Genomic DNA, 16,323 nt, shown 5'->3' with positions numbered 1-16,323 from the left:
GGAGTGCTGGCAGGGAGACACACGGCTCTGGGATTACTAGCTGCTGTGATAGAAATTCTGCACTGCCAAGGAGGTGTGTAAAGAAGGAGCACAGAGCACGTAACTGTACAGCATCACACACAACACATTGCAAACACAACACACTCATACCCTCCACACTACCCTCTCCACCCTACACAAATACACTCATCACATTGCATGCACATACGCCCCCCCCACAACTCAATCCACGTACACGCTCAGCACATCTTGTACAAATACACACTCACTTGGGCTCCCAACAGTCCGTACAAAGCACATGCCCTGGTGGTACACACGAACGGCACAGCCTAAAGCACAGGAAATGGTTGCGTGCAGAAAACAAGCCCACAGCCCCCCAACCATGCCCGCGCCCAGTGATGAGCTGCCAGAAACTGAAGAACCGGTTCCTTCAGTTGCTCCGGGTCTTCAGCGGCACTTCGGTGGCAGGTCCTTCAGTTGCTCCGGGTCTTCAGCGGCACTGAAGGACCCGCACCAAAGTGCTGCTGAAGGCCCAGAGCGAGTGAAGGACCCGCCGCCGAAGTGCTGCTGAAGGCCCGGAGCAAGTGAAGGACTCTCCCCAGCCGAGAGCTCAGGAGGGATGGACAGGATGGTCCCGCGGGCTGCATGTGGGCCGCAGACCGGAGTTTGCCCACAACCAGTTCTAAACCAGCTTCAAAATTTAACAACCAGTTCGCGCGAACTGGTGCGACCTGGCTCCAGCTCACCACTGCCCGCGCCCCACACGCTGTCTAGCCTTGGGATGTCCATATACGCACAGCTTCACCATCAGCCAAAACAGCCCTGCAAAACAGACTCGCTGTTGTGAGTGCAAATAGAACAATGGCACAAGAATACATGAAACCATAGCACGCACACAGCTGCAGTGCCGCTGTTTGCAGCTGTTTACCAACAGGGAGCAGGGCAGGAGCGCTGGCTGTGGGGGGAGCTCCCGGCTGCTCTAGCCCTGGCTTCTCCTCACAGGGGGTGCTGTAGGGAGTAGGGCAGGAGCACTGGCTGTGGGGGAAAGCCGATTTTGCTTGTGGAAGTGGGGTTATTTCCATCCTGTGCTGTTCATTTTGGGGAGGTTAATGGAGGGTTATGGGCACGTGAGGCAGGAATCTCTGTGGCACGGGGGGAGGGAGACACATGGTATTTAGAGGTACTGCCCCTCAGTATTTTTCTCTCATGGTGGTGGTCGCTAAGCGATGTTGAGGAGACGATAATATCCCTGGATCAGGCCGCGGGCTGGTTGCCATGCCGACTGGACTCCAGGATGCTGGCGTGCTGGGTCCCTGGGGAGATTTTAGGGGGTGGCGGGGATTAATTGTCCTGGTCTCTCGTATCAAGGAGGTAATGTCTTAAGCTGTCTGTGTGCCAAGGGGGGCAAGGATGGATGTGCCACAGTGTGACTGGGGGTGTGAATCCTGCCGCTAGCGTCCCGGGGTATGGGGTTTTGTGTCTCTAACCAGCTCATGGGTCCAGTGGGGAGTGGGTTGTGGTGAGTCTCATCTTTCTAGCTGGCTCTGGTGGCGCCCAGTGTGCGTGTGGGGAGTCATCTCTCTAGGTCTTTGGTGTGTCTGCTACAAAGTGGCCCTGAAGGCAAAGGTTAGCAGACTGAATTTAGTGCTTGGGGTTGTGGGGGCTTATCTCTGGCTCACGTGATCTGACTCCCTTCCAGTCTGGGGGGGGAGACACTGAGACCACCTGATTTTTAGGCCAGTGTGGCTAGAGGGGCAGATTTTGGAAGGGGGAGGTGCCACGAGGGTGTAGCTCAGCTGCAGGCAGCAGTCCGGGGAGGCTGATCACAGCCGCCATGATTCCTGCACTCTGCCTGTGGCTCTGAGGAGGAGTTGATGCCAGTGCGGGGTTAGCTGGGCACCATGCGGCTCCTGGCAGCGAGCGATTGCCGTGGGACCCGGAGTAGGGAACGGGAACGGCTGGGGTGGCAGCGAAGTGTGCTGCCCACTGGGCAGGGGGCAGTGTGGGCACAGCATTCACACCCACACGCCCTCTCCGTTGCACAGCCAGTGCATGCTGCACGCTAAAGACCCATCCAACTGCAGTTTCAGAGGGGACATCAGTGGGGGTGAGAATGCCAACTCTGTGCACATGTGTTTGAATGCACGCACCAATGAAAGGGCAGATGTGCATGAAGCATATTTGAGTGTGCATGCACACATGAGGGAGAAAGTTGTGCACAAGTGTGTGAGTGTGCGCACAAGTGTGTGAGTGTGCGCACAAGTGTGTGAGTGTGCGCACAAATGAGCACACGATCAGGTGTGTGTGTGCATACAAGGGAGTTTGGGCATGCATGTGTGCAGTGTGTGGATGAATGTGAATGTGCACGAGTGTGCATAGGGCATGTATGTGACACTACAAAATGAAAAGGCATGTTCCTATAAGTGTGTGAAATCCAGCCCTGTCCCCAGTGCGGTCAGTGGGTGACTCTGGATTGACCCCGGGGAGCAGAGATCAGAATCCGGCCCTGGCCCTGTTGCGGGCAGGGGATGATGTTGATTTTTCTTTCTGTTGTTAAGGGGCTCTTGTTTTCTCTTAGGGTTTTCTCTCCCGGCAATAAACCCCCTACCCCTAACGAGCGGTGGCAGCTTTATCACCGGGAGCGCGGCTCCCAGAGATAAAGCGCTGTCTTTACTGGCACTTTTCAGCACTAAAACTTTGGTCGCTCAGGTCAGGTGTGGCCGGAAGACTATTGTGGCAGGGGGTGGGAGGAGAGCAGCGAGAGCTTTAGGGGAATCTTTTAAAGCAATTAGACACTCAAATTAAGCCCTGGTGGGTGAACGGGGATGGGCGGTGCCAGCCGGCAGGGCCCTGAGGCATTGTGTAGGGCCCAGATGGCTGGCATGCCCATGGGCATGATACATAGTGTCTACCGCTCCAGATGGACCTGAGTATGTTTGTAGCAGCCCTGAGCATTGCTGGGATGGGGGGCATTCTAGAGGGTCACCCTCTCACCCCTCCTCCTCTCAATAGCTGTGCCAGGCTCCATCACCCTGTTATTGGGGTGACCTGCCAGTCCCAGAATGAGGTCACCCTCCTTTGTCCGTCCTCTGATCTGAATGCAGCAACTTATCCTATTACAGACACCCTGCAGTTAGAAGTGGGAGCAGAGCAGGATTGCAGGCCCCTGCACCCCACTTGAGAGGTGGTTACATGGCAGTGCTGGGCAAGGGATCCCTGTATAAACTGCCCCTTTGTCTCACCCCAGAGGTGGAGGGAAGCCCCAGCATCTCCCAGTGGGGGGCGTTGTAGGGAGCAGGGCAGGAGCACTGGCTGTGGGGGGAGCTCCTGTCTGCTCCAGCCTTGGCCTCTCCCAGTGAGGAGTGCTACGTGGAACAGATCTGGAGTCCCAAGCTAGGGTGTTTGTTTGACCCAGACGCTGGGTTCACACCCTATTTCTGTCCCTAGTCGCTGGAGCCCCACTGGGGTGGAACTTGCAGGCACAGAACCAGGAGATGGATGGGAGAGGGGGCAGGGTGGTATCTTCCACTCTTCCAGATTGGGGTAAGAGCTCTGAACATGGGGAAGGTGCTCTGGGCTCTGAAGCCACGTTGGGAGCCAGGTGGGTCCATCCCAGCTCCCCTCCAGCTCTCAGATCCCACAGCCCCTCGTCAATTCCAGCAAGAGAAGACAGAGGGGAAAAAAACCTGCCGGTCACCAGAGGGGATAAAGGAGGGAATTAATTTCATCCTTGTGCCTCCCCACAAACAGCTGCCACATCGGCTGGGGGAGATGGCGTCCCCCTCCTATGTATATGCCGCTTCCCCTCAAACCCTGGGCCCGGGAAGGAGTTGGGAATGATAGGCAAGAGAGAGAATCCCATCCTGGGTCGCTGGTTACATGCCAGCCCTGGTTGGAAGTATAGGTAATGGATTTCTTGCCCAGTCACAGAGATGCAGCCAGCTCTAAGGTGAGGTGCGGGGGCTGTTTATACAGGGTTCCCTCACTCAGCGCCATGGGCTTTATTAACCACACGACACCATGACTGGGAGCAGGGAGCGAAGGAGAATCCCAAAGTCGACTGCTGGGACAGAGGTTGGTGGGGAATGGTCCTTGCTGGAATTTGTCTGGGACAGAGCGAGGATTGCAAGGTGCTCTGGCTATATGTGAGGGGTAGGGATGAGGGGAGTATGGGTGGATTCTGGGTGGTAGATGGGAACTGCAGTCGCTGTTGGGATGTTCCAGGGCTGGCCGGAGGAGGCAGGGATGTGGGGAGAGCATAATGGAGTGGGGGAGAGTGTTTGTTTTCCTGCTGCAGGCACTGGGAAAGGAAAGAAAATAGCAAATTTGTTCCATTTAAAATGTTCTGCTCTCCACGCCCGCCTCGAGGTGCGAACGTTTCCCCAGGACTGGAGTCGATTTTCATTCTCTCTGCACAGGCACAAACATATTTGTACGATAAAAATGTCAGGTCGGAGTGGGGGAAATATTCTGGGTTTACTGCAGTCTCGCCCGCCTGCGGGAAGGCCATTCCAAGCTCACTGCCAGCCATGGGGCAGATCTGGTCCCAGGAGAAATCAGGATGAGTTGTCTCAATAGCTTGTGGGGCTCATTATTGTGATAGCAACTCTAGGAGCCCATCACCGCGCAGGCCGTGCCTGAGATATCGTGGGCCCTGTGCAGACACACAGAGACAACCCCTGCCCTCAAGGGGAAACTGAGGCTTCAAGAGGGGAATGAACTGTCCCAAGGTCCCAGTCTCGTCTTCCCTAAACCACAAATCTCCATTGCCCTCCCAGAGCTGGGACGAGAGCCCAGGAGTCCTGGCTCCCAGTCCAGTTCTCTACCCACTGCACCGTGCTGCCTCTTAGCTTTAAGCTCAGAGCTACTGGCATGTGTTTGCTAAAGTTCCATGTTCACACTGCAATAAGTAGCTGTGTGTGTGTGTTGGAGGGTGGTGTTTGGCTTCTATGCAACATGCTGTGTGCCCCCTGGTGCGTGCTCCCTGCTGCACCCAAGCTCTGAGTGCTGTCAGGACCTGTCAGATGGGGCAGCACCCCTGCTTTGTCTGGGAAACCGAGAGCCGAGCTGTGGGAGAGGAGCCGGCAGGCTGTGCTGCAGAAATGCACACGCGGCCAGCTAGCACTGCACTGGACTGGGAGCTTGGGAGGGTTGAGTGTGTCTGAGTGTGTGTGTGTAGCATTTGCGTTCACATACGTGTGGTCTGTGTGTGCGCTCTGTGTGAGTCTGTGCTAAGTGTGTGTGCAGCGTGGGTATGTGTATGTGCTGTGGGTGTGTGTGCTTAGTGTGTGTAGCATGTACAGTGCACAAGTGTCTGAGTGTGAGTGCATGTGTGCAGCATGAGTGTATTGTTTGTGGTCAATACGTGTCCTGTGTTTGTGTGTCTGTGCTTAATGTGTGTGCAGTGTGTTCAGGTGCGAGTGCATGTGTCTGTAGTGAGTGTGTACATAGGGTGTGTTTCTGTGCATGTGAGTGTCTCTCCACACCCATCTCTGTGTGTTTGGGGGGGTACCTCTGGTGCGGAGTTTGACAGGATCGTAGGCCCCCCAGGCGTGCTTCCAAAGGGGTGAATGTGGGGCTGTGACAAAGTGGGACTGTTCTTAATGTTTCCTCCGAATAGTGTGGGGGTGCCTCAGTTTCCCCTAGGCAGTTCTTAAGTATCTAGGAGTGGGGTAAGGGTGTATGATCACTGCAGAGCACTAGAGAGCAGGTGTGTGCAGGGGTTTGGACACAGACAATGGCCGACACCCTGTTTCCTGGCAACTGATGGCCTGGGCCCTTCCCCCCTGCAAGGTGAGAGCGAAAGGGTTGGAGAACAAAGGAATCAGGTGACCTCCTGGCCAGGGAAAGGGACAAAGCCCAGGGGAGGGGGGGCTGGAGGGAGTTTCAGTTTGGGGCTGGCTGGAGACATGGAGTGAAGGGCAGACGTGGTTGTCTGGCTCACTGCCCCCCAAAATGGACCCAGCTGAGGGGTCCTGTTCTCTGCACCTGCAAGCTTTGTGTTAGACCATGTTCCTGTTGTCTAATAAACCTCTGTTTTACTGGCTGGCTGAGAGTCACGTCTGACTGCGAAGTTGGGGTGCAGGACCCTCTGGCTTCCCCAGGAGCCCCACCTGAGTGGACTTGCTGTGGGAAGCGCACGGAGGGGCAGAGGATGCTGAATGCTCCGAGGTCAGACCCAGGAAGGTGGAAGCTGTGTGAGCTGTGTGTCCTGAAGACAGGCTGCTCACAGGAAGGCGACTGCCCCAGAGTCCTGACTGGCTTCATGGGGAGCAGTTCCAGAGCATCGCTCAGGGACTCCATGACAGGGGCCCTGCCCATCTCCAGGCAGAGGTCCCAGTGCAGCAGGGTGGGCACCATATCCTCATTGCAGTGCTGAATGACAGCCCTTCCCCTTGCATCCATTCCCCACAGAGCTCTGCACCCCAGCCCATGTGCCTCTAGCAAGGGCTGGGAGCCAGGACTCCTGGGTTCTATCCCAGCTGTGGGAGAGGCATGGAGTCTAGCATGTGTCCCACAGTCCCTCACACTCAGACAAGGAGAGCTTCCACATGACTTGCATCTCAAGAAGCCCATGACCCCTTGAACCCTGCTCCCCCTCCTGCCCCCATGTTCTATCCATCGTAGTCTGGCTATCGATCCTGCTGCCCCGAGGCTGGGAGCTCTCGCTGGAGAAAAATAGTCACAATTAAAATCTCTAACGATAATGCGGAGCCAGCACCCCCTCCATTTATCCCCATACAGAGCCTTCGTTGTCTTACAAAGAATAAAGAAAAGGAGTTCTTGTGGCACCTTAGAGACTAACCAATTTATTTGAGCATGAGCTTTCGTGAGCTACAGCTCACGAAAGCTCATGCTCAAATAAATTGGTTAGTCTCTAAGGTGCCACAAGAACTCCTTTTCTTTTTGCGAGTACAGACTAACACGGCTGTTACTCTGAAACCTTACAAAGAATAGACTGCAGAGGGCAACCCTGCTCCATGCGGGGGAATAGAATGTAGGAGCAACCCTGCCCCACTCTGGGTTGTAGGGGGCGACCCTGGGAAGAGGCTGTAGGAGGTGACCCTGCCCCCTGGCGGGGGGAATAGGCTGGAGGAGGTGATCTGGCCACCCTCCAGGGAATAGACTGCAGTTCCACCCCAGTTAACAACATACAGAGTTTTTCTCCTGTAGGTCACCAGGTCAAATCCAGCCCCAGCTGGCCCTTTCCTCTCTGCCTGAGATGAGTTTGCTGGCTCTCCGGTGGGCTCAGCCCAAGCAAGGGAGACCAAGATGCCCTCTCCACCACTGTGGGGGCATACTGGGGGAAGTGTGTGCTGGGGGAGGGATCGCTCTCCGCTGCTGCCCCTGCTCTGGGAACATTGGGACAATTCTGGCTGCCACTAATTAAGATCCACCCCCCATCCCAGTGCCTGTGGACACCAGCTGCTCTGGGTGAGATGGGTGGACAAGGGTGTGCTAACTGGGGTGTGGGATCCTGGTAGGACAAGGTGCAGGGACAAGCTGGTGCTGGGGAAGGTGTGGAGGGGTTGTGACTGGAGGTTTTAACTGGGGCAGGCTCTCAGGGATGTGTATGTGGCTGGGGCAGACTGTCTGGGGTGCATGTGTGGCTGGGGCAGGCTGTCGGGGGGGAGCTGTGGCTGGGGCAAGCTGTCGGGGGTGTGTGTGGCTGGCGCAGGCTATCGGGGGGGGGAGGGGAGTTGTGGGTGGGGCAGGCTGTCGGCGCAGGGTGGGTGCAGGTGTGGCTGGGGCAGGCTCTCGGGGGTGGGGGCAGTTGTGGCCAAGGCTGCTGGGAATGGGCTGAATGCTGACATGACCATGTGACTTGCTTGTGGTTTTGGATGGAGGGAGCTGCCCCAGGTCAGGCCAGACCAGACCAAAAGGATGGGGATGGGGAACTCAGCAGAGGGGGGCTGGGGCTCTCATAGCTCAGCCCCCCACCCCCAGCGCTTTTGCCAGGACATCGTCCAGTTGGGAAGTGGAGGCTGCAGATTCCTGTGGGGTGTTAGAACATGGGATGCAATCGGGGTGTGTGGAGGTGGTGAGAGAGAGAGAGCACAGGGGATGGGGGCTGAGCACAGGCAGGACAGCATCTCACCACCTTCAGGCCCTAGTGGGAATCGCTCTGACTGTCTGGCTTGCCAGCTGGGTTTATGGGAAAGGAGCGATCGGACAGATAATCGGGGCTGGTGGAGGTCTGGGGCCAGAGCACGAGGCAGAGTAGGGAGTTATGGGAAAGGCTAAAGCAGTGGGGATCACTGAGCCAGGGGAAACACTGTGTGGGATAAAACCTAATACACTCCTGTCTGCCCTGCTCTGCCTCTACCCCATACGCACCCCCATCTAGCTATTTGAATGGGGAAACTGAGGCATGGAGCAGGGTAAGTGACTTCCTCAAGATCACATAGTGAGTGAATGGCCAACCTGGGGATAGGTGCAGGGAGTCCTGACTCCCAGTCCTCCTGCCCCGCTGTAACCCACTAGACCTCATTCCCCCACCAGAGCTGGGGTTAGAACCCAGGAGTCCTGACTCCCTGCTCCCCTGCTCTAACCCACTAGACCCCACTCACAACTTGATTCTTAGCAGAGGAGTGATTGTTTCAGACGTTGTATCAGCCTATTAGCTCAGAGTCTCTGCACATGCAAGCAGGTATTACTGTCTCCCTTGCACTTGGGCTGCTTTCCCCTCTCGCAGCAGTTGGCTCAGGCTCTCTGCACACTCAGGCAGGTGTTGCTGCATTGGTCGGTTACTCTTGTTTCTGTTGTTATTGCAGTGACGAGAAACATTCTGGCTCTGGGGCAGTGGATCTGGGGTCGTGGAACTGGCAGGACAGGGGGGAGGAAGTGGCAGTGCTGAAAGAGGTGGGCAAGGGGGATGTTCTTAGCTTTGGCCGATTTCTTTGGAAAGCAGCCTTGCCAGCAGCTGCACGCTTCAGCTTGGAGCAGGGCATGGCCCTGGGCAGAGACCACGACCCCCGGGGTTCTTGATGCCAGTGGGTGGGTGCTGTGCTAGTGGGGAGGGTGCGTGGTGGGGATTGGCAGGCTCTGATGGCTGTTGTCAAATGCAGGCTCCTGTGACTGGTTGGGGGGTGCTCCAGCAGGAGGTGCTGTGCTGCCCAGGCTAATAGGGACTCTAGTCTCAGTGTAAGATCCCTGCTGAGGTTCCCCTGACGCATCCCCGCACAGAGTGTGGGAGCCTGCATGGCCACCTGCTGGGGGGGGGTAGGCGGGAGCATGTGAGCAGGACACAAGCCCTTGCTCTGCGCTCGGGGCCGCCTTGGCCTGTTCCCTGCCCCTCCCTTCCCCGCCCCATACCCCTGCTGCGGGCCCAGCCAGAACCCCCTCCCCCAGAACCCGCTCATCTCCACATCCCTTCCCCCCACATCCCTGCAGCCAGTGCCCTCCCCCACACATGCCTCTATCTACGAATGCATGCCTCTGCTCTCCCCATACACATTTATCTATTCATCCATCCCATCAAGTCTGTCTCTTTCTTTCCCTTTCTGTTTCATGCCCCCTTTTCCCCACTTCCAGGCTGTCCCTTGGGGTCACTCTTTCTGAGCTCCTCTCTCCCAATCACTCCTCTCCATCGCACCCCAGGTCTGGCTCGGAGCCCCCCATGGGCAGCTGCTCCATATGGGGTGCAAGCAGATGGGACTAAGAGGGATGGATCCAGTCCAAGGTCATGGAGCTTCACCAGAGAAAAGTGCTTACAGAGGGGCTGAGAGGCAGGCAGGGGGATTGGGTGGGAGCCAGGTAGCGTGGCCCTGGGGTTAGCAAAGAATTAATTGCTCCCCCAGCTTGTCCCTGCTGAGGTGATTTATATCCTGCCAACACAGAGCCCTGAAGAAGCAATTTAGGAGCCTGGCTGCTGTGGGGGAGGCCAAGGGGTTGAATTGACTGGCTACTTAGCACTCCCTGTGCTGCGTGGGAGCAGGCTGGGACAGCAATGCCCCCTAGGGGGTGCTGTTCTGCAGGGAGCAGGCAGGAGCCCAGTAGGGGGCGCTTTCCCCTCTTGCACTATGCTGACCCCAGTGCCCCAGCATGATGCTAGGGGGCACTGTGCTGCGATAAATTCTGGTTTTCCAATGTGACATAGAGCCAACGTGAACCCCTGTGTTCATTAAATCCTCAGGCATTGAACCTGGTGTCTTGGCAAAATCCCAGGTGGGTGAGTCCATTCTGTCTTGCCGCAAAAACTGCTGTTTGAATTTGATACGGCGTTTTCCTTCACTACGTGTCCACAGAAGTCAGGCCATGTTGCTGTGTGGGAGTTAAATAATGCTGCATCCCACCCCAGAAGTGGCTGCATCTCACCGCCAGGCGAGAGATCCCTGTGTAAACAGCCCCCACTCCCCGTCCAGAAATGTCCCCCATCCCAACCTTACTGCTCTTCTGAATACACATCTCTCACAGTCACCCTCCCCAGCTGTCAGATTGGCACATGAAAGGTCTAATCCTAGTTCCTGTGGGCACAGGTACCAGCAGCCTGCTGGCAGGCTGAGGTGTGATCTGTGGCTGGCTATGGTTTTTAAACCCTTCTTGCAGTGAAAGAATAATTTGTTTCATTTAGATTTTATAACCTTTGCCATAAAGAGAGGGAGAAAACAGAAAAGCCAGGCCGACAGCACAGAGTTCAGGTGCTGTTAGGAACAGATTTATAGAGGTGCTGTGTGTGACACAGGCCTAGTGGGTCAGGGGACTGTGAGTGCTTGGAGGACATGCTGTGGTGATGTTAGACTGATCTGAGATGCACCTTCTTCTGGGGTGATGCAGTTGCAAGCAGAGGGAGAGTTTGCTTTGGGCCAAGGGCTGTGTCTGAAATGCAGAGGAGAGGGGTGGGGAGGCAGTGTGGCCTAGTGGGCACTGCTCTGGGACTCCACTGACCTCCGCTGGGTTCCATTCCTAGTGCGGCCACTGGCTGATAGATGACCTTGGGCAAATCACATCCCTGCTCTGTGCCTCAGTTTACCCCTCTGTAAAGTGGGGTTAATGATGCTGACCTGTTCTGTAAAGTACTTTGAGATCTACTGATGAAAATCCCTAGATCAGAGCTACGTATTATTGTTGTTTTATACTGAGTTAGGTATATGATGTAAAATCCTAGGGGAGACAAGGCACTGGAGTTGTCTTCATGATATGCAGGGTCAATCGTGGTGAGCGGCAGTCTGTGGAGTGTGGGGCCTCTCTCCCCTTGCAGTCAGTGCTGACCCCAGTGCGGCACTAGGGGGCGCTGTGCTGCAGTCTGTGGAGTGTGGGGCCTCTCTCCCCTTGCAGTCAGTGCTGACCCCAGTGCGGCACTAGGGGGCGCTGTGCTGCAGTCTGTGGAGTGGGGGGGCCTCTCTCCCCTTGCAGTCAGTGCTGACCCCAGTGCGGCACTAGGGGGCGCTGTGCTGCAGTCTGTGGAGTGGGAGGCTCACTGGGGGGTGCTGTCCCTAGGTCAACCAGTGACACTGGTATAAAAATGCGCCGTGTTTTTGCCCAAGACTCTCTAAGTGGAGTTGCTCCTAAGTGCGACATTACTCTTGGCGAGCCAGGTGTTGGTGCTTGGGCTGAGTGCCTGTCTGTGGGCAGATTTCATGGGGCAAAAAGCTGGCTCTTTAGGAAATTGTGTTTTCCCGAGCGGGAGATTGTTAGGGAACCAGCCCCCCTAGCCTCCCCCAGCCCCCCGTGTCCTGACGGGCTCTGATCGCTGCCGCGAACGACTGGCGCTGACACTAACAAGATGATTGTGGGGGCTGGGCACAGGCGAGACAGGCAAATTTGTTTCTTCAGCATCACCAGATGGCAAGTTAATTGTCAGGTGCCAGCAGCAGAGGGGCACTCCCCTCACTGGCAGCACTGGGCCGGAGGGTAGGGGTGTCTCTGCTGCCAGGGCAATAGCTGCTCGGGCAATGGGAGATGAGGATTGAGAGCACACTCAGACAGACAGACAGACAGACATGCACACACATACAGTGACACCACTGCTTGAATACAGACCCTGGGCCCCCTTATTACCTTTAGGAGCCACCTCGCTTCTGTCTGAGGGGCCTCGTACTTCTCACTACTGTTTAAATTCAAGCAGGCCCCTTGACAGGCAGGGCCCCCCCTCTTTTCTTCCCCGTACTTTGAGCACTGAAAGAGACACAGACATACACAAAGTGCTTTAGCATAGAGCAGCCTAGGGGTTGGAAAGGGGGCAAGGCCTCCTGGATTCTGTACCTGGCTCTGGGATGGGAGTGGGGTCTAGCACAGGGGAGGGGGGCTGGGAGCCAGGACTCCTGGGTGCCATCCCCAGCTCTGGCAGGGGAGTGAGGGCTGCTGGATTACAGCAGGGGCAGGCTGGGAGTCTATTTTTAGCTATGCCACTGACTTGAGTGAGTCACTTTTCGTCGCTCATTGCCTCAGTTTTCACACCCACCCTTTGTCTATTTAGACTGTGAGCTCTTTATGATAGGGATTGTGTCTCTCTGTAGGTCTGTGCAGTGCCCAGCAAAAAGGGGACCCCAATTTCAGTTGGGGGGTCTATGCGCCCCCTGGCACGACGGGGCCCCGATTACAGTTGAGTCCTCTGAGCTCTACAAATGAATAATAACATAGACACAAAATGATGATATTTACACACCCTTTGTGTACATGCCCCTTTCTCGAATGCTCTCATTCTGCCTTGTGCACACACACTCCTCGTGCACCTGCCCTCTTCTCGCACACTCTCATCCCACCTCCTGCACACACACTCCTCATGCACCTGCCCCCTTCTTGCACGCTCTCATCCCACCTCGTGTACACACACTCCTCATGCACCTGCCGCCTTCTCGCACTCTCTCATCCTGCCTTGTGCACACAGAGTCTGTGTGCTCCTGCCCCCTTCTTACATGTTCTCTAAACCTTGAGTGCACAAACCCGGTGTGTACCTGCCCCCTCTCACTGTGCCACTTTCTCTCTGTGCAGGGAAGGAGGAATACGTGGCGACCTTCAAGGGCAACGAATTCTTCTGCTATGACCTGTCCCACAACCCGATCCAGAGCAGCACTGATGAGATCACGCTGTCCTTCCGTACCCTGCAGCGCAATGGCCTCATGCTGCACACGGGGAAGTCGGCCGACTACGTCAACCTGTCGCTCAAGAGCGGGGCTGTGTGGCTAGTCATCAACCTGGGGTCAGGCGCCTTCGAGGCGCTGGTGGAGCCCGTCAACGGCAAGTTCAATGACAACAACTGGCATGACATCCGGGTGACCCGGAACCTGCGCCAGGTATGCACCAGTGCCAGCTGGTTGGGACAGGGGGCTTGCACTAGTGATCCTCCCTGGGAAGCATTGTCTGTGGTGCGCCACAACCCCAAGGTATTGCTGGGGGGATGTGCCCCAGTGATGTCCCCCTCCAGGACAGCATTGTCTGTGTTGTGTCCCTGCCCCATGGCATTTCTGGGGGGACATGCCCCAATGATGCCCTCTCTGGGCAGTGTTGCTGGGATGGGAATTTGCAGGGAGCCAGAACACCCTCCCCCAAATATTTCATGGTGCCAAGGGTGGGTGCGGGTGCATGGGCTGTGGTGCCAGTGGGCAGTGGGTAAATGGGCTGGAAGCTGGGCTTGGTTCTTCTTTACTTCCTTGGTCCCCAGCAGTCCAGATGCCAGCAAGAGGATGTGTCTGAAACAAATTCACCTAAGGTCCTCTCAGCCCCATAAATTTCCCCCATCCCTTCCCCAAAAGAGGAGCATTGCCTCCTAAAGTATATCCCCCCTCCCTCCTGGAGACGAGCTAGCATGGAGCCACAATGAGCTAGTGACACATCCACAATTCCATGCACTCAGCTAAGGGCATTGCCCCATTGCCCCCTGGGGGTCCTGAGCCTCCCGCAATGAAGACAAGGGGCCGGGTGTTGCAGTTAGCCACCACAGCTAATAGGAAGGCTGTTCTGTGGCTGATTTGGGGAATGGGACATGGGGTCTTTCCCCTCTAGGGGGTGTTGGCTCCAATCCAGCCCCAGGGAGGATGGACTGGCTGGCTTCGGGGGGAGGGCAGGGAATGGTATATGGGCCTCCCCCAGAGCTGGGGAAAGAACCCAGGAGTCCTGATACCAAGTTACCCCCCTCTAAACCACTAGACATCACTCCCCTCCTGGAGCCAGGCAGAGAGCCCAGGAGTCCTGACTCCCAGCCCATGCACAGACGGATATGGGCTGTGCTCTACTGATGGATCCCTCTGTGTGAGGCTGGCCAGGTGTGTCCTGGGTATGGGTACTGTTCCCCCCACCCGTGGGTCAGTTCCCCACTCTGTGGCTGGCGCGGGTGAGAGGAATTGTTGCCTGTGGGCATTGTGGCCCATGCGCTTTGCACAAATCCACCCATCGCACTGATCAGAGCTGGCAGTTCCCAGCATCTTTGGATATCTGGACCTGCATGATGCTGCAGCGCAGGAGCCAAGGAGAAATGGATGGGAGACCTCCAGTCCCCTGCCCCTCAGGGCTTGGCATGCCCCCCGCCCGAGCCACTCATGCCACTGCTAAACACCCACTGATCTCCCAGCAGCCTCATGGAAGGGACTCCTGGGTTCCATCCCAGCTCTGGGATGATAGAGGAGGTTGGGTGGGAGTGAGGGGGAGGTGTGTGGGGTTCGTGTGTATTGGGGGTGGTGGGGGAGGTAGAGGAGGTTGGGTGGGGGTGAGGGGGAGGTGTGTGGGATTGGTGTGTACTGGGGAGAGGTGGGGGAGATGGAGGTCGGATGGGGGTGAAGGGGAGGTGTGTGGGGTTGGTGTGTACAGGGGAGGTGGGGGAGGTAGAGGAGGTTGGATGGGGGTGAGGGGGAGGCGGGTGTGGCTGGTGTGTTCTGGAGTAAGTGGGGGAGGTAGAGGAGGTTGGGTGGGGGTATAGCAGAGATGGGGAAGATGGTGGGGGTGTAGGAGAGGTTAGGTGGGTGTCCAGGGAGTGGATGCATGGGGTGCATCTGGCTCACCCCTCCCCCTCCCTGCCTGCAGACTGAGGCTCCCCCTCCATACTGGCTTCTCCTTCTAACCTGGTTTCTGATTCTTTCCTTTTTTTTGGACTAAAGTTAATCAAGAAAAATAATTAACAAAAAGCAGGACAAATTTTTAACAGTATCAGGAACAGGAGTGGGGGAGCTGGTTCCTCTCCCCTCGCCAACTTGTCCCCAGCACTCCCCCAATAATACACTCCTCCCCACACAACATACAAGACAAAATCTGGACTCCCCTGGCTGGGGATACAGCTCACTCCCCGACTCTCTGCTGACCCCAGAGCCACTTAGGATCTACTAATCCTGCTAACACAGGCCTTGCTTTTCCTCCTTCCCGCTCCCCACCCTTCACCCCCCCCCAACTCCCCACCTCGTTAGAAATTACGTTGACGACTTTTTTGTGTGTGTGTTACTAACACGCTTCTTGAAAGACTCCAGCTCTCAACCAGAGACGCCAGAACTAACCCTCCTTGTCTCATCCAATGGAATGTCGGTCATTTCTTTTCAAGTCTTTAATTTAAATAGTCTCTTTTCCTTTCTTTTATTCTTACTAACCAAGATCTCTCTCTCTATAATACTTTATGGTTGGGAGGGGGAGGAGTTTGTTCGGGGGAGTGGGATGTGCGAGGGGATGGTGGGTGGAGTCTTTTTTTTTTTAAAAAAACCTGATCGCCCTTCTTGCGATGGGAAAATTGATTTTTTCCCTCTTTTATCTCCCTTGATTTTCACGGTTGGTCATTTTTTTCCTTTTCTTTTCTGTTTTTTTTATTATTCCCCCTTTCCCTCATTTATTTTATTTTTTTTAATACATATAGCACGCAGGAATTGGACACGCTATGGTAAACAAACTGCATTACCTGGTAGATATCACTCTAATTGTCTAATCGTTTGGTTTGCCGTGGGTTTTATCTTTTCCCCTCCCTCCTTTCTGTTTTTACTTAATTAATTGGGTTTTTAATTATCATTATTTTAATTTCTTAATTTTTTCTTTAAGTACTACACAAAGAAAGTGAAATGTAATTTTCAAAACTTAAAGGTTGCAATAAACTACGCAAACACACATAAAATTAACAACTAAATAATCAAACTGTGTGATAAGTCTAAAATCAAGAACTGGAAATGAACTGGTCAGCCACCCTGGAGTCAGTGCAGAATCAACCCTGCTGCCAGAGCAGAGTTGGTACAAAATGAAAAGAATCTAATACTCACCGTACAATCAAACTTAGGTGGGTGTAGATTGAAAACCAACCAATTGACCAAACCAAGGTTGGTATAAAATTGACATGAACCAAAAATCAATGTCAGTATAAAATTGACGATAACCAGTAACCCGGGTTGGTATAAGATTAAAACCAACCTATTAAAT

At 55.2% G+C, this 16,323-nt stretch overlaps 1 protein-coding gene across 1 annotated transcript in view; it reads left to right on the top strand.

The window, feature by feature from the left end:
• Window positions 1-16,323, top strand: part of NRXN2 (neurexin 2) — a 251,516-nt gene that overhangs the window by 62,832 nt on the left and 172,361 nt on the right. The window contains exons 5-6 of the mRNA XM_077821683.1: window positions 12,934-13,235; window positions 15,773-15,817. Of these exons, the coding sequence (XP_077677809.1) occupies window positions 12,934-13,235; window positions 15,773-15,817 (347 nt within the window). The remainder of the gene's footprint in view (window positions 1-12,933; window positions 13,236-15,772; window positions 15,818-16,323) is intronic.

This window comes from Eretmochelys imbricata, chromosome 7 (assembly GCF_965152235.1).
Source record: "Eretmochelys imbricata isolate rEreImb1 chromosome 7, rEreImb1.hap1, whole genome shotgun sequence".
Lineage (NCBI taxonomy): Eukaryota > Metazoa > Chordata > Testudines > Cheloniidae > Eretmochelys > Eretmochelys imbricata.
Note: the sequence above shows the minus strand (reverse complement) of the source record. Positions and strands in the feature narration are given on the sequence as shown.